This window comes from Lissotriton helveticus, chromosome 3_1 (genome assembly GCF_964261635.1).
Source record: "Lissotriton helveticus chromosome 3_1, aLisHel1.1, whole genome shotgun sequence".
In the NCBI taxonomy this organism is placed as follows: Eukaryota; Metazoa; Chordata; class Amphibia; order Caudata; family Salamandridae; genus Lissotriton; species Lissotriton helveticus.
This window is the reverse complement of record NC_136061.1, coordinates 1,497,036,133-1,497,062,470: the sequence shown is the minus strand read 5'-3', so window position 1 is coordinate 1,497,062,470 and position 26,338 is coordinate 1,497,036,133. Positions and strand designations below refer to the sequence as shown.

Here is a 26,338-nt window from a genome sequence, read left to right as displayed (position 1 = left end):
TTGCGCTCTACCACCTCATATGTCCCAGTCCACTTGTCCTGCAAGGCACAAGGTTCCACTGGGGCCTTGACCCACACTTTTTGCCCATGTTTAAATTCGACCAGAGTGGCATTCTGGTCATACCACCTCTTCATTTCTTTCTGGCTTGCTTCTAGGTTCACCTGAGCGAGTTTCCTGAAGCGGGCAGTTTGGTTTCTGAAGGCCAGCATGTCTCTAAACACATCCTGGGGAGCTTTCCTGGGAGATGCCTCCCAGCCTTCCTTTACCAAACTCAGAGGTCCTCAGACAGGGTGGCCATACTCGGGCTCAAAGTAGCTGTACCCAAGAGACTTCTGAGGCACCTCCCTGTATGGAAAGAGAAGGCATGGCAAGAGGACGTCCCACTTACGCCTCATGGGTTCTGTTAAATCCTTGATCATGCCCTTCAAGGTCTGGTTGAATCTCTCCATCAGACCATTTCCTTGGGGGTGGTAAGGAGTGGTGAACTTGTAGGTTACACCACACTCCTTCCACAGGGATGTCATATACTTGGATATGAAATTGGTCCCCCTATCAGAAACCACCTCTCTAGGGAATCCCACATGGGAGAAGATCCCCATTAACGCCTGGCCCACCACTGGAGCCGTCGTCGTCAGGAGAGGGATTGCCTCGGGGTATCGGGTGGCTTGGTCCGGTAAGACCAGGATGTACCTGTTGTCCATGGCTGTCTTGGGAACCAGTGGCCCCACAATATCCATCCCTACCCTTTCAAAGGGTGTACCAACAACAGGAAAAGGTTGAAGAGGAGCTTTGACCTTCCTCCCACTCTTACCACTTGCCTGGCAAGTTTGGCAAGACCTACAGTGCGCATCTGACTGCCTTCCCATTTGGGGTCAAAAGAAGTGGGTGACAAGCCTGTCAAAGGTCTTGTCCTTCCCCAAATGTCCTGCCAAAGGCAAGCCATGAGCCTGACCCATTAGGAAGGTCCTGAAGCGCTGGGGTACCACCAGCACATGGGCTGACCCAGGATAAGCGACCTTAGGCTCACTCTATAGGAAACCATTCTACCAGTAGATTAGATGTGACCAGGAGTGATTACCAGCTGCCTGGTCTGCAGCCTGCCACCTCAGACCCTCCAGAGTAGGGCATTCGTTGTGCTCCTCACAGAATTCCTCCCTGGTGGGGCCCCATTCTTGCTGCCAATGGGTCAGCTCCGAGATGTCTCCCAGTTTGGTTACCTGCTCCCCTGTAGACACCGGGCGTCCCCCTCAAGGTCTGCCTCCTCCCGGTCTGTGGGAACTTCCCCCTGCCCTTTCTCTTGGCAGGGACTTGGGCCACTGCTTCAGGCTCCAAGTCCTCTTGATCACCCTTTCTGGCTGCCATTGACCGAGTAGACACGCATGCCCACTCTGGCAACCCAATCATCTCCAAGTGAGACCTGAACTCTACATCCTTCCATAAGGACTGTTCCAGGTCGTTACTTAGCAAACAATCTACAGGCATGGAAGGGCTCACAACCACCCTCAAGGGACCTGAGACCCCCCCCCAATTCAAAGGGAACCTGCGCCATCCTACTCTGGTGCTTAAAGTTGTCTACAGCAACTACTTGGTGGAATGCCCCTGGGACTACCAGCTCTTCAGAGACCAGGTGACACCGGACTGAGGTCACACTGGCTCCAGTATCTCTGAGAGCCTCTACCCTTTTCCCATCAATGGTCACTCAGGTGCTATATTTCTTTGTGTTACGGGGCACCTGATTTCCTGGGACCATCTCACTGTCCCCTAGTGAGACGAGGGTAATTTCTGCAGGATCCCCACCCTCCTGTGGGTTCCCCTTCTCCCCAAGTGCTACACTAGCCAACACCTTGGACTGTCCACCAGTAGGTAGCTGTGGCCCCTTTGGGCACTTGGGGTCCCCCTTCATGTGACCCACCTGGTCGCATGCATAACACTTGTGGGGCCTGTCTCAGCAGGCTTTCCTGTAGAGACCCCTTTCTTCTTATCACCTGGGGGCTGGGAACCTTTACCCTGGGTACTAGTTTGGGCCCCCTTTAGAGAACTCCTGTGCTTTGCCCTTTTCCCCCCCACCTTTCTGCTGGGGACTCTGCCCACCTTGGCTGAGTCTCCCCCAAATGCTTTCTTGTGGACCTGGGTACTCACCCAGCGGTCCGCCTCCATAGCAAGCTTCCTGGGGTCAGTTAGCTTACTGTCAACTAGGTGCTGGCCCATCTCTGCAAAACATAGACTAAACAAGTGCTCCCATGCCATCAAATTGTAGAGCCCTTGAAAATCAGTTACATTACTGCCTTTCACCCAGCCATCCAGCGACCTACAGAACATATCCACACATTCCAACCCAGTATTGGTCTCAGACTTTCTACTGGACCTAAACTGATCCCTGTACTTTTCAGGAGTGAGTCCATACCTAGTGAGCAGAGCGTCTTTCGTGTCAGCATAGGTGAGGTCCTGCCCCTTACCCAAAGCTATCAGAGTATCCCTAGCTTCCTCTGGAAAGAGAGGCCACAACCTCGCTCCCCAGTTCCTCTCAGGGACCCCATTCATATGAATAGACGACTCGTACCCTTGAAACCACCTTTGTATGTCATCACCCATCTTGTACTCTTTACCTATATTCTTGGGGATGTGTACAATCCTGTCTGTGTGTGCTGAAGAGTTGCTGCCACCATCTGAGCTCATTCTCTCATGATCTAGTATCATCTTCCTTTCCTCCATTGCTATTCTCTTGTATTCTCTCTCACTCTCTATCCTGAGTTTCTCCAATTCAAACTTTCTTGCTTCACGCCTGTCCTCCCACCTCCTCTGGGGACAAGTTACTGCCGCCTGGCCTGGAGAGCTCCCCTTCTCACAAAAGCACATCTCTCCTTGGGCCAACCTCATCCGCCTCTCCACTGAGATTACCAGATTGCCCACTGGCATATCTGGCTGCTACCCAGGCCCCCAGCGCCTTTTGTAGCTCATCCATCCTGGTGAGGCCTCTGACCTGCACTTTCAGGTTTTTGCAAATCAATTTCAACTCCATGACATTGTAGATTTCCAATCCATCCTCCTCAAAGGTAATTTCTACTGATGCAACAGATGATGCAATGGATTCAGATATGTTGAAGTAGCAAGTTCAAAGTTAGCAAGATCAAAAATAGACCAAAAAGGAAAAAAAACAGTATGTGGTACGTAATGGTCTGCGATATGGTAGCAGTGCACACCAATCACTGTAAGTCAAGTGCAAACACAAGTCCTATCCTCACAGCTGACAACCAATATTAGAAATGGCAATTCTGGTTGGCTGAAGTTTGCACCAAAGCCAGGCAGATACCACCACTCTAGTCAGGATAAGGAAGTTACGCTCCTAAAATAACCCCTGCTCACCCCCTTGGTAGCTTGGCACGAGCAGTCAGGCTTATCTTAGAGGCAGTGTGTAAAGCATTTGCACAAAACCATCAGTAATACAATGTAAGCACTCAAAAGGACACCACACCAGTTTAGAAAAATATCCAATATTTTTATATACTTAAACAAGACCAAATACGATAAAAATCCACAATACAGTACTTTAAAAATAGTTGCTTCACCAGATGTATTTTAAATGGCAAAATGACATTGAAAACACAGTTCGTACGAGTCGGTAACGCAGTCTGAGTCTACTGCGATGCTGAAAACAACAGAGTCTCACAGTTCTAGCTGACCATGTTGGTACGGGCCAGCAAGAGAGCGACAGACTCATTTACAGTACCATTCTTAGTGCGGCTCACACGAAGGTGCGAGTCGGTCTTGGCATCCGTCGTGGTTGTGATGCGATGTGGCAGCTGTGCACAGTGCGCTGTCCCTCGATGCGGTGCGAGCAGCGGCTCAGTGAGGATAGTCCAGACGGTGCTCGATGCGGTGTTGGCAAGTTGCGATGCAGCGACAGAGCCGGTTGGCGGGAATCGGTGCTGGCCGAGCCGGACAGCTGTAAGTGACGAGGCGGTCACGGGTGTCGAGCCAGCGGCGACCGAGTCGGTGAGACCAGGCCAGCGAAGTGAAGCGAGAAGGTGCTGATTGCAGCGCCTCTCAATGCGGTGCAGGCAACGACTCGGTGACGATCGTGCAGACGGCGTCGGTGAGACCAAGACGTGCGATGCAGGGCGAGTCGGTGGAGCCTGCGGTGCCTTCAGGACACAAGGCCAGCCGCGGAGTCGGTTGACGTAGTCGGCTGACGGAGTCGGTCGGGGTTCCCTCTTCTCTGTGGCAACCGAAACAGCGGTTCCAGGAGCGGTACCCAGAGGTTGGTGAAGTCTTTGCAGTCCCTGAGACTTCTTAACAGGAGGCCAGCTCGGTTTTAGGCCCTTGGAGACACTCAGCACAAGTAGAGAAAGTTCAGTTCAGTCCTTCCACTGCCCAAGACAGAAGCAGCAGCTGCAAGCCAACCCAACAAAGCAAAAACACAGCAAAGGGGCAGTACTCCTCCTGGCAGCTCTTCCAGCTCTTCTTCTTGGCAGGTTCCTTGATTCCAGCCAAAACTAAAGTCTTGGGGTGAGGGCCCCAATATTTATACCAGCAATTCCTTTGTCCTCTGAGGGCAGAGGGACATGGAACTAGTTGAAACCAGTTTGGGGTGCATTCTGCCAGGGTGCACCTTCTTTCTTTGTCAGTGTGGGCCAGGGTCCTTAGACGCACCACAGGAGTTGGAGCCAGCATTGTGGAAGGCGAGCCCAGCCCTATTCAGACCCAGGTGCTACTCCTCCCACCCATCTCTGTGTGTAGATGTGCCTATTCAGCCCTGCTGACTCACCCTGTCTCCCCCAGCCCCTGTCTCACACACACCAGACAGACAATACACAAGCTAGCAGAGGCAGACTAGATGGTTAGGTCAGAAATACCTACTTTCTAAAAGTGGTATTTTCAAACCGAGAATGTTAAAACCAACTTCACTAAAAGATGTATTTTATTATTCTGAATTCAGGCATACTAAACTCGAATTTCTACCATGTTCCCTGAGTCAGTTAGGATCATAGGACGTAATTATCAAACTGCCCATTCTGGCCTATGGGGAACAGGTGGCCTTGCAATAGTGAAAAACGAGGTAGGCTGTAATTCACTATCAGGGCATGCCACATACACCAGGGCATGCCCTACCTTTTGCATACAATGCACCCTGTCCATGGGGGTACTTTGGGCCTGCCTTAGGGGTGACCCACATGTAGAAAAGGGAAGGGTTAGGGACTTGCAAGTTTGTGCACTTTCCAAGTCGACATGGCAGCCCCAGGCTGCACACAGGCTCTGCATTGGCAGACCAGAGTTACACTTTAAGCGCTGTTTACGTGGGTGGCACAATCCAGTGCTGCAGCCCACCAACAGCATTTGATTTAAAGGCCCTGGCACTCGCAGTGCACTTTACTAGGGACTCACACATAAATCAAATATGCCAATCATGGAAACACCAATCCATAACACATTTTATACAGGAGCACTTGCACTTTACCACTGAACAGCAGTGAGGAAAGTGCGCAGAATCATCACACCAGCAAAAACAGAGTCAAAAAAGGGAGGTCAGAAAACAAAAATTCAGGGGAAACACGCCAAAAGATGCCAGGTCTAACAGCATGACTGGTTTGGTCAGTATCAGAGGGCCAACCAAACAGTCAGGGTCCATAACATTGGGCAAGCCACTTATCCCCGACCCACCCGCCCCAAACAGGCATACCATTCTGCATTCTCGCAGCACGAGAAGCAGAAACATAAAATGGTATTTAAAATACCATTTTATGTTTCTGCTTCTTGCACTGTGAGAATGCAGTGGGGCGACGCTCCTCCGCCCTAATGGAGGAGCCGCCCTGGTGTTGGTGCTGTCTGTGCTCAATGAAGAAAGTGCCTTCGTTGGAGAAAAAAAAGTTTTTTAGAGATTTTCTAAAAGTCAGAAGAGTGGTTGAAGATTTCAAAGTTTGAGGGAGACTATTCCATTTAAGGGCTGTACATCTGATCAAATTCCTGCCTTCCCAGGATATACACGTGTTGAGGGAGAGGTGGCTACCAGATTTTTAGAGTGACTGGAGCATAGAGATCTGCCTGGGGAGTACCATTTAAGGTCATTCTTCAGGTAGTCAGGGCCAATTTCATAAAGTGCCTTATATGCTAGGCAAAGAGCCTTAAAGGCAATGCACCACTCAATATGTAGCCAATGTAGTTTACTTACGGCCTGGGATGCTGATTTAGACCTGGGGATGTTAAAGAGCATCCTTAACAGAACTGGCGCTTCTTTAAAAAACACATAAAATTGTTCCATTTGCAAAAACATCAGGGAAAGCAACTTCCGGAACTTCATGAAGCCTTTTGGTCATCCCTTGGAAGATGGAGAAAGCCAAGAGGGATCATTGCACACATTGTTTATGTTAATGTACTGGTATTTGTTCTCAATGACAGAAAAGTAAAAGTACCATTCAATGTCCTCCATTATGCATATGGGAATGCCACAGAGAGAACACAGTTTCAGACCATTATTCGTAATTTCATTTTACAAATTTGTCAATAAACGTATACATTTTTCTTTCCACAAAAGATGATACAAAGTGCTTGAAAACTTAAAATGTGATTAAACGGCGGGTGAGGTGGGAACATTGAAAAACCAGATGAACAAAAAGTGAATCAAATGGAATCTAGATCCTTCAGACAGCAGTCAGTTATAGGTCTGTGGCGTCACTTTCAAGATGGCCATTTTCAATACTTACCATTGGGGGCATTAGATTGACTCTGGCTCGCTCTTAGTTGCACTGGATTTACTTTTCAACAAAACTAATCATATTATTTGATACTGAATTTTTGTTTGTATTCAAATGTTTGTCCAAAACATATTCCTAGGGAACAGTTTGATCTAAAAATATGTAGTGTTTGTTAAATAGCCCAGACCTTTCATAGTCTCAATAATGTTTTTAATTTTACTCTTAAAAGTAAATAAATATAATGAAAGTTGCACATATATCATTAAATTAAAGAAATGCTTGCTAAGGAAATGCTGTTTTATAATTCCCTTAGTCTTCCAATATTTATCCTTTGAGAATATCACATTATAATAAAATGTCTTTGTTACTGTGACACCTGAGCACAATTACTCATGCTAGTATTACTTGTTTATCTTTATGAAAGAGAATCCTAAATAACTAAATTATTTCTTATGGGTGTAAATATGGATTTACGTGGGTGTTTGTCTTAGCTTATAAACACGATAATAGTGTGCACCAGCAGTGACATTTCATGTGTAGAGTAACGCTGAGGAGAAAGGATGCTCCAGGAATGTATGTGGTTGTTTAAAGCCTAATTGTGTTTTGCAAATTTTTCGGAAGTCTGAAAGTTTAGAAAGTCACTAGAAAATTTTACTTCCACCATAGGTGAATGGCTTTGAAGTAGAATTGCCTTATTTCCACCCGACTGGGAAGCTGGAGATTTACCGTAACAGGAATGGGACTATTATCGAGTCCAACGGATTGCTCAAACTCCAGTACACGGACTACGGGTTGGTCTCCATCAGCTTATCCACATTTTACTACAACTGCACAGGAGGGTTATGTGGTTATTTCAACGGCAATGGAGATGATGAGTTTTGTTTCTCAAATGGAAAATGCACTGACAACTTGGATGTTTTCTTGGAGAGCTGGACCACCTTTGATGAAATCTGCAATGGGGAGTGTGGTGACCTCTTGAAAGCCTGCAACAATGACTCTGAACTCTTGAAGTTCTACCGGAGCAGGTCTAAGTGTGGAATAATCAATGATCCGAGCAATAGTTCATTCCTTGAGTGTCATTCAGTGGTCAACGTCTCTGCTTACTACCGAACCTGCCTCTTTCGTCTGTGCACAAGTGGTGGGAACCAATCAGAGCTCTGTGATTCAGTAACAAGGTATGCTAGTGCCTGCAGGAATGCAGCTGTGGATGTTGGCCAGTGGAGAAGTCGCAACTTCTGCCGTAAGTCAACATAATTTTTTTCTGTTTTCCTTAGTGTCAGCTGTGAAATGCAATGTTCTGAATATGGGAGGTTCTATACAATATGAGTTTGGGAAAGTTAAAGTGGTATAAAGTATCTTGTATTTATTTCCTTCTTAAGGAGGCATTTGACTATTTTTTGAAGAAAAATGATAATTTCTAGTATTTACTTTTAGTCTTCACTAGGGTTGTCAGAATAAAATCTGGGTTCAATAATCACAGTGTACCAGATTCATACTCCCGTAGGTTTACACCCTCTCATGGGTGCAAGTTATTGAGTCTGTGAAATTGACAAAGGTTTCCCCAAGCATGGCTGGAAACCTTCAATAGCCAATGGTTGCCAGGCATCCTCTGGAGAACCTATGTGATCTCTCAAATACAGTCATGCAGACTCATATCCTCATGCATAATTGTTCCACATTATACTACTGCACATGTGCCAATGCTTCCTTATGTGTGCAGTTTTCTTTTTCCCATTCATTATTTCTCATTTGAGAATATATATTTCTCCATGGATAACATCCTTGCCCCACTACCTGAAGCAACTCTGGGTGTGTCCACTTTCCATTCTGTTCAAGGAAATTGATTTATTCCTGTTACTGAGAGGATAAAGGGGGCTCATAGACCTAAGCAGGTGGTCTGTTGAGCTCTCTGGGTTGAAGGAGGTTTCACCTCCATTCAACCTGGCAGATCACCTACTCTATTTAGGGAAAAACTTATTTTTAATGTTTTATTTTTGACAGATGTACTCCAGATGACACAGCAGATGCACTTTCATAAGGAATGAAGACCTAAATAGATATGGGGTTAAGAATAGTAAATCCACACTAACCTACATGTACTTATTTCAGGATATTGCAGTAGTTGATATTCTAGACACACTATTATAGAAGAATGATATTTAGAATTCAGTTTTGTGGTAGAACAGCAACACTTGTTTCTATACTTCTAAAGTCATCAATCTTCACTCAGCAATAAATGACAAAACATAAAAATGTTCCAGTCACTTGACTAGTTGTTTTCTTCCTTCCAGCTCTTCTCTGTCCTCACAACAGTCACTTTGAGGAATGCATCACATGCTCCGAGACCTGTGAAACTTTGGTATCAGGACCTTTGTGTGTGGACACCTGTGCCGAGGGTTGCCAGTGCGATGAAGGGTTTGCACTCCATGGTACAAAGTGCATCCCAAGAACAGAGTGTGGCTGCAATTATGGGGGACGTCAGGTTTTGACCAATGCCACCTTTTGGGTAGATCAGGATTGTCAATCCTTGTGCTTCTGCAATGGCACTGACAACAATGTCTACTGCGAGAACACCGTATGCAAGGACGATGAATACTGCATGGAGGAAGTTGGTTTGTACTACTGCCAGCCGCGGACAGATGCCTCCTGCATTGTGTCAGGGTATGGCCATTACCTCACATTTGATGGGTTCCCTTTTGATTTCCAGAGCAGCTGCTCCATCATCCTCTGCACTACAGTGGTTGGGATCAGAGCCGACTCCGTTCCCAAGTTTACAGTTACTGCCAAAAATGAGGACCGTGACACATCACTAGCATTGTGGGTAAAGCAAGTAGAAGTGGAAGTGTTTAACTACAACATCGTTATCCATCGAGCTTACAAACACACTGTACTGGTAAGAACTCTTATTCAGAATGCATTATTAGGTACTGTGAAGTGAGGCATGCTGGTCATACTGGCCATGTAGCAAACATGGTTAAGGGAAAAAAAAAACCTGATCAATCATAATTTTAGAATTAATCTGAACCACTTGTAATTGCTCTGAATATATTCTATTTCATCAGATTTTTTAGCTTGACTATGCTATTTTAGGGAAGGATCCAAAATATGCAAATCACTTGTCTCCGTCCCCGAATGAACAGTCTTCAAAAAACTTGAAGGCCACATCCCATTGAAGGGGATCATCAGTGGCCACATATATTTTTCAGCTTTCTTTGGCGTCCTCCTTGGTACTCATCTTAAGTACTCCAAGTAGATTGTCTGTTGATAATAAAATGCAGAATATGAATGCAGAAGTGTGTTGCAAGTGCTATTTAGTGTGCCCTTTGCTCTCTCTTGACTACAAATTACTCCTCTTGCTCTGAAATTAAGAAAGAATTAAGGTAAAGCTAATTCTATCCTGTCTATCTGATAAATGTTGAACTAGATCAATGTATTAAATGGTTTTTTGTTTTGTTTTTATTGATGCATTGGTCATTAAGTACACAAACATATAATTACTGCAGCATTATATAACTTCACATTTCCTTTTGTTGTCATCAGAACCAGTATAACTATGCAATTTTCATTTTTATCTACTTCGTACCACATTATTTCAACTTATAGTAACTCCCCCTTCCCTCCCCCCTCAGCACTCAGTATGTATAGTAGTCTACATCAGTTAGGCAATGCCTCGCAGCAGTATATCTATAAGATCGTCACAACTGCCAGCTTTTCTTAACTTTACATAGCGAATGTTACATAACAAATCAACTAGTTCCGCAACCCGTACTGCAAGTAGATCGGGGACGCGTTATTCATATCAATGTATTAAATGTAAGGCATTCTCTCTTCACCCTACCGGCATGGTAATATAGATTAGTACACCTCTCAGATAGATAGAGGCCAACAATTCTCCGATGAACCCTTTCAGTCACTGTTTCCTTGGTCCAAAATTTACTGTTTTATCTTAAACCTGTATCTTTCTGCATATTTAACTAGCTTTGTAGAGTTTGCTATAAGGTCAGATAGCTATGATTTTGGCATTGTAAGAAAATAGGAAGTTAAGTTAAGTCTCTGCTAGATATTAGTTTTTTTTTAGCTTCATGATTGCTTAGCATTGATCCAGGCCTCAATCATTGTAAGGGTCCAGAATCAGCCCAACTGCAGCGATTCAAGCAAAGAATGGAGTACTATTGAAATTATGGGAAGTTATGGGAAGTTCGTTGAAAGCTCTCCAATTTGCTGGCCTGGCCATATATATATATATCATTATAACGGATCACTGAAATATTATCGACGGTCACATTATCGACTTACTAAAATATCGTAGCAAATTTATCGAGTACTAAAATATCGATTTTCTATACTTATTACACAAACTACTAAAATATCGACTACAAAATATCGAGTATTAACAATCTCGAATACATAAATATCGCCTTAGTAAATATCGACTACAAATATATCGTTGTTCATGAAATTACCACAAACACTACAAAAATATCGACTACTAAAATATAGACTACAAAAATATCGTTAAAAAAAAAATATCGAGTTGCTTTCTCTACATTTCATGTCTAAAATACCATATTAATAGTCTATAAAAGTCAGTGCTCTATAGAAAAAACATTTTACATATAATACCTGTTACTTTTATCACCTTCCTATTTAACTACATTTCCTATACATTCTATAAAATGCGGTCTATCTTTTGGAAAATATTCTGCACATTTAACTAACATTTTCATTATTTTTAACCACTTACATATCTATTTTATTTAACAAATAACTGACTTTAATGCAGAAATCACCACATACCACCATTCTCACATCGACAAACATACCAATTAACCCAAAAAAATTCAAACTAGCCTATACAATCCTTCCTTTCACCCTGCAACCAATTAAATGAAAGCACACAAAATACACATACTATAAAAGGGATACATACATTCTACCATTTGGTGCTGCTAACTCTTAGAAAGAAGATGCCAAAACTTTGAAGATTTCTTCCTGACCAAACATCTTTAAAGATCCAGCTCACTAGCTAATTATTCAAGTAAGTAACAGTGCATTATGTAGAAATCTAAATTAGTAGTGTGATTATGTACTTATATCTCCTAACTCTTGCACTTATTTACTTTTTATCTCCTTCTACATTTCTGATAGAAAGTACTACAAATAAATACATAATACATGTTCCTATTTCTTCACCTGGAAAATCAGATAGTAAGTATACATTAATGTTGTGTTATACACCAACTGCTTTTTTTAAACACTATTTCACCAGATTCATTCTCTATTTTAAACATTTTATTCACAGATAATCAGAGAATTTCCTATCTCTATACTACAAATGTATAAAAGTAGACTCATTAAACATGTAAGTATATATGTTTTTGTTAGTAAACACCCAATATAATAAATCATATTTTCTAAACAACATATCTTGCATATTACATCTTCCCTACAGATCCAATTATAACATCCAACATCAACTATACCAAAAGACAAAACGACCCTTGTAAAAAATGTAAGTATAATTGTAATTGGCCTAAAACCTCAGAAATCAAACAAAATATATGTTCTTAACACCATGTTATGTTTTTTATATTTTCTCAATAGATATTCAGAATACATCATACATCTATTCTACCTACAGCAAACAAAACTACTTTTTTTCAAGTGAGTATACTTTTAAATATTTGCCATTTACCAACAGTTCCAAAAATAGTTAATAATATTGTACAATTATTTATTCTATCTTCTCTACAGATCAGAACTTTATAACCTTGATCTACTGCACCCAATTCTACAAATCAACTATTTTATCAAGTAAGTATATGTAACGTTCACATCAAATGTAGTAGTAAACTAAAATAAAAACTGCTTTGTCCTAGAAAAATCGTTTGTTATGTGTAAACATTAACTTAGCATTTCTATATTCTCATACCAACAGTAAATCAAGAAATACATACAAGAAAAGACTTCAAAATACAGTTCTGGATTTCTGATTACTACTGTTAGTAACTGTAAGTATAAAGACATAATTAATTATGTTAGCACCACAAAGTGAAAGATATTTTTTATAATTTTGTTTCTTTCTACTCTTTCCTAGAACAAGTTAAGCTAAATGACAGAAGGTGCAGAATTTGTGATGTCACAGAAAAATAAATTACTGTTATGTTATATGGGTTATATTTATAATCAGGAAAGACAAAGTGGTAGAAAAGTTTTCTGGAAATGTACAAAATATTACTCTAACAAATGTTATGGAAGGGCTACAACTGAGGAAACTAGTGTGTTATTTACCAGGGAACACAATCATCCCCCCAATGTCACAGAAATTGAAATAAGAGATGCTTTAGAAAGTATAAAAACTGCTAGCACACAAAGTGATAAACCAACAACACAAATCCTTAAGGAAGAACTGTTAAAAGTCCCAGCCCATGCTTCCGGTCAACTACCCTCTATTGAATCCCTAAAACGCACAATTGCATACACTAAAAGACACACTTGCACAACCCCACCCAACCCTACTACTTTTGAGGAAATTATTATTTCACCAGAAATGTCCATCACACACAATAAAGACAAATTTATCCTTTTTGACAATGAAAGCAGTACAAACAGAATCATAATGTTTGCAACTGCAAGTAATTTACGAAAAATCCAACAGTGTACCCAATGGATGATGGATGGAACATTTAAACCATGCCCAAAACCTTTTTATCAACTATATTCCATCCACGGTTTATACCATAACTATAACATCCCTTTCATTTACTGTTTGCTACCAAACAAACAGCAAAACACTTATGCAGAAATATTAAATGTTCTCAAAAATGAAATCAATAATTATTTTCCAGAAAAAATAATTATTGATTTCGAATTAGCTATGATTAATAGCATTTTGAGAACATTTCCCCACACAGCAATCCAGGGTTGCTACTATCATTTCAACCAGAGCATATGGAGACATCTCCAGAAATCCACTTTAAGTATTCTATACTCAACAGATAGCACATTTGCCTATCAAATAAAAAAATTGATTGCACTGGCCTACGTTCCTGTTACCGATGTAGCAGAACACTACAATTTATTAATTGACAGCACATATTACAAGAGGAATGAAGATAAACTAACGCCATTACTGGACTATTTCGAAGATACTTGGGTGGGAAGGTTGCACAGATCTGGACATCGACGCCAACCCAAATTCCATATCCCTTGGTGGAATGTCTATCTTAGCACTTTAAACCAAGAGGCTAAAACAAACAACAGTGTAGAAGGGTGGCATAATGCTTTCCAAGCTACCACAAGCAGAGCCAGACCCACATTCCATAACCTAGTAGAAGCTTTGAAAAAAGAACAAAGCTATCAAGAACTAAGAATGGAACAATCTGTGACCCAAATTGGTCCAAAACTAACGAAACAAACTAAACAAATGTTCCGACTACTGCAAAGTCAAGTCACACTATATCCGACAACTAGAGGATTAGAATACCTGTCAATAATTGCAAAAAGCCTACTATAAAAATGTCTACAATAGATACTAATCTCTTATTACAATAATTATACATATAACAATAGAAAAATGTCTGTTAAAATTATAAATAATACATATTTGTTTAAGAAACGGATCAAAAGTTCGTACCATATTTGTGAACAAATATGCAATATTTATAATTACATCACACATACACATTACATTAAGTTCAACATTTCCCACCCAACAAAATAATTACTTAAAATACTTACAATTTGTGTTGATGAAAAAAACGTCATAAAGCAAAATACAGTCCATTGCAATGTATAATAATTCCAGTATAAGAAACGATCAAGAACCCGAAAATAATGTTAAAATGAAATAAACGCTCCATGAAAATCCGAAAACAGTAGTGTGGACACTTTAGCATTTAAAGTGATATACACACAACTTCTAAAAAAAACGGTCACACATATCAATGTATCAATTCAATACGAAACCCTCCAAAAACACGAAAAACAGTTATAAAATATAAAAAACCGCTCCTGGCAAACACGAAATATAGGAGATACACGTCAAAATATAACTAGAAAAGTCATACATTAGTATCTCATCAAAAAAACACGCTTCCTTCCATGTAGTTTTCATGCGAGGAACCGGAACCTCTACAAAAAACATACATAACGAAACCCACCCACAAATAGCCCATAACATTAGTAAATACATTCACAATTAACATTAACCATGTAAGAAGACCTTTCCTAACACTTAAAATAACATTAGAACTAAAACATACACGACGCATGTCTAACTACGACATTTAACCTAAACGCTACCTAAACAATTCATACATACACACACAAACCCTCCACAGTTAGAATATACCATCAAACATTACCACTCTGTTATAAATTGTATGTAAAATCAACCTTACCTCCCTCCACACGAAGCAACTCCCAACCGCGAGCTTCTCCAGTCCGGAATGAAGCACAATAACGTTACGCGGTAAAAAAGTAGTCCCCTTAAACCATTTTGGAAAAGGTATTATAGAAAATACAATGTTATAGTATAAAAAAGTAATACATAAACATTGTTATTTTAACAAAATAATAAACTAGACTCATTAAAAATTAAACAGTAAAAAAATAAAATATATTTTTAATATTAAATAATATATAATAATAATTATATATTAATAATAGTAAAAAATAATGTAACACTTGAAATGATATATCTAACTAATTTGTAATTGTGTAAATTTATATGAATAATGTTGTGTTTGTTTATAACTAAACATTATAATTGTTAATGTGAATAATTAATAATAATAAATAATATAACTTATTTATTGTTATTAATAAAACATTTGTAACCATTTATAATAAAAATTATACCCTGAAATAATGTATATTTATTTCTCTGAATATATATATTTCTGAAAAGAAAAAATAAATGTTTAAGTTTATTAATAAATAATAATAATAATATACTTTTTTTTTTATTAATTATTTAAAAATGTTAATAATAATTTCTAAGTATTATAAAAGTATATACTTGCATAATTAATATTTTTCCAATACCAGAAATTATTAATAAACATATTATTCCCCTTTACAGTGACAAACTGAACAACATTATATATTTTTATGTGTGATATACAAACATTGTCTGAAATATGTAGGCAAAAATGTCATAAATTGTTTTTCCATATCTTCAGCAAATATATTAATTGTCATGTTACTTTATAAAAATGTAAGTGTAAAAAAAAATATTTAATAATATTAATATATAATATTAACATTATTAAATATAACATGAATAAGCAGAATGAACACTAATTCTTTATTTATTTTTATATAAAAACTTGTTACTCAATGTCAATGTTGATAAAAATATTTGTTCATAAAAAATGTTGTTAAAGAAATGTATGTAAAAAATTATAACATGTACATAAATATTAATGTGTTAATCTGCAAATACTACATTTCCAAAAACAGTTATTTTCTTTTTGATTGTGATTGTATTATAGTTCACATAAAAAAAAATTAAAATGGTAATAAAGTTTTGTGAAAACACCCATTGTGCATTTTTTTGTAATATAATAACATGATAATTTACAATTATATGGAAATGTGCTGTACACTGATCAATTAATATTTACTATTGATACTGTAGTCAAGCTAATATAATGTATAGTGTTAGACATTAACCAATAATGAATTACAAATCCTACTCCAGTCAAGCTAATATTAGGGAAGGTGCTGGATAGTGACCAATGATTACTTTCAATTCAACTCCAGTGTAGCTAATATCAGGTAATCTGCTGGACACTGACCATGTATAAATGTGAATTGCTACTTTAGTATAATGTTACAGTTAATTGTAAATTTATTAAAAAGGTACAATAGTTAAATAATGTTATTTACATATATTTGTATAATATTTGTAGCTGAGTAGTCCAAAAATATATAAATAGAACAAAAATGTATAACTTTTTCCTACTAATTATTAGTATAATATTTTTGTAGCACACTTTATATACACCAAAGGAACCCTTGACCCAAAAAATACCCCTTTACCCAAAAACTGAAAACTGACCCTGAACCCAAAAATAAATCCTTAACCCAAGAACTGAAAACTGTCCCTGAACCCTTTAAAAAGACCCCTTTATCCAAAAACCCAAAACTGACCCAGAACCCTAAAAATACCCCTTTACTCAAATACTGAAAACTGACCCTGAACCCAAAAATATATTCCTTTACCCTAGAACTGAAAACTGACCCAGAACCCTAAAAAAAAACCTTTATCCAAAAACTGAAAACTGACCCTGAACCCTTGTAAAAAACCCAATTTCCAAAAACTGAAAACTGACCCTGAACGGAAAAAATATCCCTTTACCGAAGAACTGAAAAACTGACCCTGAACCCTCAAAAAAACCCTTTACACAAAAACTGAAAACTGACCCTGAACCCAAAAAAAAGCCCTTTATCCAAAAACTGAAAACTGACCCTGAACTCAAAAAAATACCCTTTCTCCAAAAACTGAAAACTGACCCTGAACCCCTAAAATATTCCTTTACCCTAGAACTGAAAACTGACCCTGAACCCTAAACAAACCCCTTTATCCAAAAACAGAAAACTGACCCAGAACCCTTAAAAAAACCCTTTTTCCAAAAACTGAAAACTGACCCTGAACCCAAAAAAAATCCCTTTACCGAAGAACTGAAAACTGACCCTGAACCCTAAAAAAAACCCTTTACGGAAAAACTGAAAACTGACCCTGAACCCTAAAAAAAGCCCTTTATCCAAAAACTGAAAACTGACCCTGAACTCAAAATAATACCCTTTATCCAAAAACTGAAAACTGACCCTGAACACCAAAAATATCCCTTTAACGAAGAACTCAAAACTGACCCTGAACACAAAAAAACTCCTTCACCCAAAAACAGAAAACTGACCCTGAACCCCAAAAATATTCCTTTACCCTAGAACTGAAAACTGACCCTGAACCCTAAACAAACCCCTTTATCCAAAAACTGAAAACTGACCCAGAACCCTTAAAAAAACCCTTTTTCCAAAAACTGAAAACTGACCCTGAACCCAAAAAAAATCCCTTTACGGAAGAACTGAAAACTGACCCTGAACCCTAAAAAAAACGCTTTACGGAAAAACTGAAAACTGACCCTGAACCCTAAAAAAAGCCCTTTATCCAAAAACTGAAAACTGACCCTGAACTCAAAATAATACCCTTTATCCAAAAACTGAAAACTAACCCTGAACCCCAAAAATATCCCTTTACCAAAGAACTCAAAACTGACCCTGAACACAAAAAAAACCCCTTCACCCAAAAACTGAAAACTGACCCTGAACCCAAAAAATACCCTTAACCCAAGAACTGAAAACTGACCCAGAAGCCTAAACATATCCCTTTACGCAAGAACAGAAAACTGACCCTGAACCCTAAAAATACCCCTTTACCCAAGAACAGAAAACTAACCCTGAAGCCTTTACAAAAACTTGTATCTAAAGACTAAAAACTAACCCACAACACAGAAAATAATCCTTCCCCCAATAAACCACAACTGACACTAAAGACAAATCATATCCCTTTATCCAACACATGAAAACTGTCCCACAATAAAAAAAAACAATTACCCCAGAACTGATCAATTACCCTCAATAAATAATAACTCCTTTACCCACAAAGCCTAAACTGACCCTGAACCCTACAAATACTCCTTTACCAAAAATAAAAGTATTAATATTGTATAACTAATTATTTAATAATACATTTTTTTTTTAATATTAAATAAAAATAGCTGTAATAAAAAAATTGTTATGATTAATAATTATATTCCCTAAATAATTAATTAACAATAACTTCGAAATAATAGGCCAAAAAAATCTCATTAATATATTTACACATTTTATAATAATTAATTACGTATTAATTACTAATTAATAATTAAATTATTTATTATTAATTAATTAAATAATGTATATTATTATTTACTAATTTATGTCAATCAAAAATAACAAACATATATTAATTACTTAATTATTTGTAATTACTCACCACACTTATCCCCTATTAAACCAACATCCCGCTCCTAAACATAAATTACAATTTAATTAACAAACTAATAATAACTATTTACTTAATTAATTAACTAATAGACATTAATAAATTAACAATTAATTACTAATTAAAAAATATTACACATTGTAATAATGTATTAACTAATTAATAAATTAATTAATTAAATAATTAATGTTAATTGTTCACCAATTAATTAATAATATAATAAATGTACAAACATATATGAATTAATTAATTATTTTCAATTACTCCCCACCCTTATCCCCTATTAACCCAACTTCCCGCTCCTAAACATAAACTACAATTGCATTTATTAATTAATAATAACTAATTACTTTATTAATTAACTAATTAATATTAATTAATTACTAATTATTTCCTATTAATTTTTTTATTAAACATTATTCAAATAACTAATAGACATTAATAAATTAACAATTAATTACTAATTAAAAAATATTACACATTTTAATAATTTATTAACTAATTAATAAGTTAATTAATTAAATAATTAATGTTAATTGTTCACCAATTAATTAATAATATAATAAATGTACAAACATATATGAATTAATTAATTATTTTCAATTACTCCCCACCCTTATCCCCTATTAACCCAACTTCCCGCTCCTAAACATAAACTACAATTGCATTTATTAATTAATAATAACTAATTACTTTATTAATTAACTAATTAATATTCATTAATTACTAATTATTTCCTATTAATTTTTTTATTAAACATTATTCAAATAATAATTGATAACTAATTAGCAATTAATTAATTATATAAATAATTTACACACATATATTAATTTATTAATTATTTTAAATTACTCCCCACCCTTATCCCCTATTAACCCAACATCCCGCTCCTAAACATAAACTACAATTTATATTACTATTAATTAAAATTAGTTATTTAAACTTTTTTTCTACATATTTTCGATATTTTTAACTTCCACTATATATCGATATTTTGTCAAGTCGATTTATTTGAGTCGATATTTTTGTACTCGATATTTTTTATCATTATTTTTGTCGATATTTTTAATGACGATATTTTTTTGTCAATATTTTTATATTGTCGATATTTTTTCCTTGATATTTTCTCCATTCGATATTCTGTAGTCGATATTATGTCTGTGCACCCATTATAACTTATGTTTTAGATAGTGCTTCATATTGCAGTTGCATTATTTCATTTCCCAGTAAATAATCTGTGTTTTTTCAAGGTATTCTAGCTTTAGGATATGAAATAATAGGATGTTAGAGGATATCTCACATTAGTCAGACAATAGGACTGGATTTGCACACATTTTTTCCTGGTCTGTCTTTGTGTTGGCAGCAGGTCCCATGACATACTTGGAGCATATGAGAGCTTTCTGGTACATAGGATCATGTCATACTGCAAGTTAAGTCAAGAATGTCTCAGCCTTGCACAGAATGGCAACTGCAGAATAAAGGCCTAATATTGTTTTTAATGCAACACTCAGATTAAGGAGAACAGAACTCAACAAACAAGACAGTGTGGGCTTTGTGATCACTCTTAGGGCATTTTGAGTAGGAAGGAGTCAGTTTCATGCTCTGATTCATAGGAGCAGTTTGCTAGCCATAGTATACACCATTAAAATCAATGGTTTACAACCACTTGCATTTTGTGTCCAAATGTTACAGTGTAAACTACAAAATATCATCCACAAAGTATCATACTAAATAGCAATATTATATATATATATATATACATATATATATATATATTTATATATATATATATATATATTACCTACTGGCGGTCGCCAGTAGGTATATATAGTTAGGATTTTTTCTCTATGGGATTTTTGAAAATTCTATGTCTAATAACTTTGCCGTTTGTGGACGGAATTGGCTGAAATTTTCAGGAAAATGGCACATTTTGTTTCTGAGCAGCCTTTGAAAATTTGGGGGGGGTTCGTCAAGGGGGGGCCGAGAAAAAAGGGGGGTCCCAAAACGCGTTTTTCCCATGTTAATTTCCATAGGGCGGTTGGCCTCACTTTTAGCCCGAACGGCTGAATGGATTTGCACGAAACTTGGCAAAATTGTAGGGACTGGTAGCCCGATGTGCCTTTTGTAGGTCTCAATATATGTGCTCCAGTGGATTTTGAGAAATTAACGTTTAAAAAAAGATATATATCTGTAAGCGCGGACCGGGCAGCGGCCTAGGACGCGTACTTTTCGCGCAACGGAGCTTTGTGAAGCGAAGCTGATTGGTTCTCCGGCGTCTGTCAACATTCCAAACAGTCCGTAGTGGCCGCAAACAGTCCGTAGTGGCCGCCATCTTGTCTCTCGGTAGGATCGAGAGACAAGAGGAGGCCAAAGCGAAGGGGCAAATGACCATAAGGGGGAATAGTAGATCCTCGCTGACCCCCTAGGTTTGATGTGGAGGTTTTAAAAGGGCCCCGCGGGGCAAAAAAAAAAAATTATAATAATAATCTTACGGCTGAATGGATTTGCACGAAACTTGGCAAAATTGTAGGGACTGGTAGCCCGATGTGCCTTTGCTAGGTCTCAATATATGTGCTTCAGTGGATTTTGAGAAATTAACGTTCAAAAAAAGATATATATCTGTAACAGCGCACCGCTTCGCGTACTTTTCGCGTTACGGAGCTTTGCGAAGCGAAGCTGATTGGCTCTCCGGTGTCTGTAAACATTCCAAACAGTCCGTAGCGGCCGCCATCTTGTCTCTCGGTAGGATCGAGAGACAAGAGGAGGCCAAAGCGAAGGGGCAAATGACCATAAGGGGGCATAGTAGATCCTCGCTGACCCCCTAGGTTTGATGTGGAGGCTTTAAAAGGGCCCCGCGGGGCAAAAAAAAAAAATAATAATAATAATCGAACGGCTGAATGGATTTGCACGAAACTTGGTAAAATATTAGGGACTGGTAGCCCGATGTGCCTTTGCTAGGTCTCAATATATGTGCTTCAGTGCATTTTGAGAAATTAACGTTCAAAAACAAGATATATATCTATAACAGCGCTCCGCTTCGCGGAGATAAAATTATATCTGTATTACCTAGCTGTTGCTAACACCAGTTAGCGACGGCTAGTAGGAGATAGCGACCATCTTGGGCCCCACTTTGCATGTGAGTGATATTTATCACTAATGACATGCAAAGTGGGCATGCCAAGATGTTAGCGACTGGAAACAGTCGCTAACATCGCTATCTCCTATTATCAACTTTTGGAAATATTCGAGATAAGCGCGAATATCTCCAAAAAGTAACAGCTGCCCTGAGCAGTTCTTAGCCATGTTATCCTATGGGAGGTGGATAACATGGCTAAGAGGATTAGCTCGGTAATGCATGAATATCGCTGAGTTTTCAGCGATATTAATGCATTGCGGTCGGTTTTTATCGTATTTGCGATAAACTTTGATAATAGCAAGGTTTATCTGCGATAATTTCTGACGGTAAAAAAATCTTTGCAATGCATCGTTAGGGATAAATATCGCTTAACTTTGGTAATATGCCCCAACGTCTGTTAACGTTCGATTCGAAGGAAATCAGGAAGTGTTGAAAAACATTGTCTGCGCCATCTTGTCTTTTTTCAAATGCCACACTTTTGTCGTGCACGGCAGCCATTTTAGATGCCTTGACCAGACCCACTCTGTGCACGCTGTCGATCCTTAGCATGGCTCCCCACCCTCGCAAGCATCTCCCCCAGCCAGTGGTCACCCCCGCTCTCTGTCTTATGCATGGGTAATAAACCTCCCCCATCTGCGCTGCTCTTTCCTGAGAATCACACCCTGTGCCCGCCCGACACCTCCCTTTCGCCCTATTCACTACTGCACCCTCTGACACTCCTTTTCCTCTGTGTCCGATTGTCCAGGCTGGTCCTAGGGTATCAGCTAGCCCTGCAGATGTAGTTTATGGCCACAGCTGTAAAGATTCACCCCTCTTCAAAGGAGTTATAGTAGATCAAGGCCCACACTCGATGAGATCCGTCACAGCAGAAGCGTTGCTATTATCTGAAAACCATCCTGTATTGTGATTGGGGAGGGGACCGAGCGTGAAGCGGAAGATTCCAGGGATGACTCTTTGTACATCAAAGTTTTTACAATTATGTGTCACATTAAAAATATATAGCACTCCGACAAAGTAGTAAGATTATAAAACTTTAATAATTTATAAATATATACAAGAAAACAAAAATAGTAATAACATATAAACATTTTTAGGGAAAAACAACGAAGTAGCGGTCGGCTGTGCGAATAGTCCCAACGCAGCACAACGTCCAGATTTCCGGCGTGGGGCGGGTCATCAGTAGCAAACTGTTGTGCGAATAGTTCCAAGGCAGCAGAACGCGCTGAAATCTAGATGACACGAAAGTGATGTCTAGTAAGTTGCCACCCAGCAAATAACGGCGTGGGGCGTCGCGGGGGGTGGGTCTTCAGTAGCAAACTGTTGTGCGAATAGTTCCAAGGCAGCAGAACGATGGCACCAAGGTGATGTCCAGTAAGTTGCCGCACTGGTTTTGGTATCCTACAATGCTGCTCCGAATAACGGCGTGGGGCGCCCCGGGGGAGGCGGCGTGAACGGGCCTCTCCAGGTGGAGTGTCATCTGTTGTAGTGGGGCGCCCCTTTACCGTTTCAGTTGCCATTCCGTCCGTTTTTGGTCCACTGTGTCAAAAGCCGCAATTCAGCTGAGTTGCGCCCACTCTTGCGGTGCAGCGATAGGCGGCTGTCACAGGACTCTCAAAATGGCGGCAGGCTCTTTCCTTTTTGGGCCTGGTCCACTGAAATGGCCCTGGGACACCTTGGAAATCGGACGCTTGTGTGCTAGGTCTTGGACCCCATTCTCGAAAGCGTCCCCTCCGCCTTGAGAATTCATCAAAAGTTTTGGGGGCCCCGACTCCTGCAGGCTTCTGGTGGGGAGCGGCTGCCATGATTGCTCGCGGAATGACTACGACGGAGCTACGAGATGGTGGTGCTCTCATGCTGACGCCAGCTTCAGTCTGAAACATCCAGAAACAAGGTGGGGCTTTCATCGTTTGGAAAAAAAAAAAGTTTTCATCCAATGAAAAGTGTTGTTTTTAGGTCATATGATCAAGCCTTCCATCATTAGGAAACCAAAAGTAAAATGAACCAATGAAAAGTTTTATAAACAAGTCACATGACCTGTTATGCGGCATAGGGTATAAAATGCGGAGAAAATACGTTGGCACGTGAGGCGGCGTCAGTAGCGGACCGATGTGCGAATAGGCCGAAGGCAACACAGCGCGCCAAGATCCGGATGGCACCGAGGTGGTGTCCAGCAAGTTGCAGCACTGGTGTGGCCATCCTACAATGTTGAAAGTCGGCGTGGGGCGCCCCGTTGGCCTGTGAGTTTGCGTCAGTAGCGGACCGATGTGCGAATAGGCCGAAGGCAGCACAACGCGCCAAGATCCGGATGGCACCGAGGTGGTGTCTAGTAAGTTGCCGCACTGGTGTGGCCATCCTACAATGCTGAAAGTCGGCGTGGGGCGCCCTGTTGGCCTGTGAGATGGTGTCAGTAGCGGACTGATGTGCGAATGGGGCCAAAGGCAGCGCAACAATATTTTCTGACTGACACCACAAGGCGCTGAGATGCCAAGATCCGGATGGCACCGAGGTGATGTCTAAGTTGCGGACTGATGTGCGAATGGGGCCAAAGGTAGCGTAACAATATTTTCTGTATGGAAGATACCACTAGGCGTTGAGATGCCAAGATTCGGATGGCACCGAGGTGATGTCTAGCAAGTTGCTGCACTGGTGTGGTCATCCTACAATGCTGAAACTCGGCGTGGGTCGCCCCAGTAGCCTGTGAGATGGCGTCAGTAGCGGACCGATGTGCGAATAGGCCGAAGGCAGCACAACGCGCCAAGATCCGGATCTCACAGTGGTGGTTTCATAGTTGAGAGGCACTTCATCTGCAGTGGGGCGCCGAGATCCGGATGGCACCGAGGTGATGTCTAGCAAGTTGCTGTACTGGTGTGGTCATCCTACAATGCTGAAAGTCGGCGTGGGGCGCCCCATTAGCCTGTGAGATGGCGTCAGTAGCGGACTGATGTGCGAATGGGGCCAAAGGCAGCACAACGCGCCAAGATCCGGATGGCACCGAGGTGGTGTCCAGCAACTTGCCGCACTGGTGTGGCCATCCTACAATGCTGCGCCGAAAGTCGGCGTGGGGCGCCCCGTTGGCCTGTGAGTTCGCGTCAGTCAGTGGGGGCTGTTTGAGGATCTGACTGCATTGGAAAGCAATGTGATGCTGTGCGTCGCCCCCAAGATGGAGGTTCCTCGGCTGCAGTGGGGCGCCCCTTGGTGTTTCACTCGCTATGCAGCTGAGTTGCGTGCGCACTTGTGGCGAATAGGCCGAAGGCAGCACAACGCGCCGAGATCTGGATGGCACCGAGGTGGTGTCCAGCAATTTGCCGCACTGGTGTGGCCATCCTACAATGCTGCGCCGAAAGTCGGCGTGGGGTGCCCCGTTGGCCTGTGAGGTGGCGTCAGTAGCGGACCGATGTGTGAATAGGCCGGAACCAGCACAAGGCGCCAAGATCCGGATGGCACCGAGGTGGTGTCATAGTTGAGAGTTCTGAGCAGCGCTTGTAACACTGTCTGAAGCTTATTTGCACCTGCTGCAGCTTCACTATTGCCCTGGTGTGGCCTAAGATCGCCCATGACATAGGCGGCTACCTCCCGGGGTCCGGCGGAACTTTTTTCCTTTTCCTTTGTGCATCTTGTCCCACAATCCGTTTGACCTGAAGACACGACCAGGTCCCTGAATGTGTGCAGGGGGACGCTATTGATTGAATCAAAATGGCGGCTTCACACAAAGCTGACTCAAGCGTTGCTGCTGATGCTATACAGAGAAAAACTGGTTTTCAGTTTGTACATTCTTCAGGATTTTTCCATCCAAGGCTGGTTGAGAGTTTGTATAACAATGGCTTCAGATTTTCAACATACTACTCTTCAACATTCTTCCTAAATGTAACAATGTGAGACTCACTAGGAGAACGGTGTAGTGAGGGCCACAAACGGCTGTTTGTCTTTCCTTTCAAAATGCTGCCAACAATATTTTCGGAATGGAAGACAACACAAGGCGCTGAGATTCGGTTGGCACCGAGGTGGTGTCCAGCAAGTTGCCGCACTGGTGTGGCCATCCTACAATGCTGCGCCGAAAGTCGGCGTGGGGTGCCCGAAGGGGGGGGGGGGAGGCGGCGCAAACGAGCCTCTCCCGCTTCTCCATGTGGAGGCAGTTCATCTGCAGTGGGGCGCCGAGATCCGGATGGCACCGAGGTGGTGTCTAGCAAGTTGCCGCACTGGTGTGGCCATCCTACAATGCTGCGCCGAAAGACGGCGTGGGGTGCCCGAAGGAAGTGTCCTTATCCAGGGCATTATCGCTGTATCATGTCCTCCACTAAAATGGCCCTGGGACACCTTAGAACTCGGACGCTCGATTTTTTTTTCCTTTCCTGTACATGCAAAAAAAGGTAAATGCCCGGTACGTTACACGCTTCATCTGCCACGATGAACTCTCCAGAGGAACCGAAAAAAAATATAGTTGTGGTAACTATACCATGCATC

At 40.4% G+C, this 26,338-nt stretch overlaps 1 protein-coding gene across 1 annotated transcript in view; it reads left to right on the top strand.

Annotated features, from left to right (window-relative positions):
- The window catches only part of TECTA (tectorin alpha), a 386,873-nt gene that overhangs the window by 104,174 nt on the left and 256,361 nt on the right, over positions 1-26,338 (top strand). The window contains exons 9-10 of the mRNA XM_078682151.1: positions 7,356-7,929; positions 8,981-9,582. Of these exons, the coding sequence (XP_078538277.1) occupies positions 7,356-7,929; positions 8,981-9,582 (1,176 nt within the window). The remainder of the gene's footprint in view (positions 1-7,355; positions 7,930-8,980; positions 9,583-26,338) is intronic.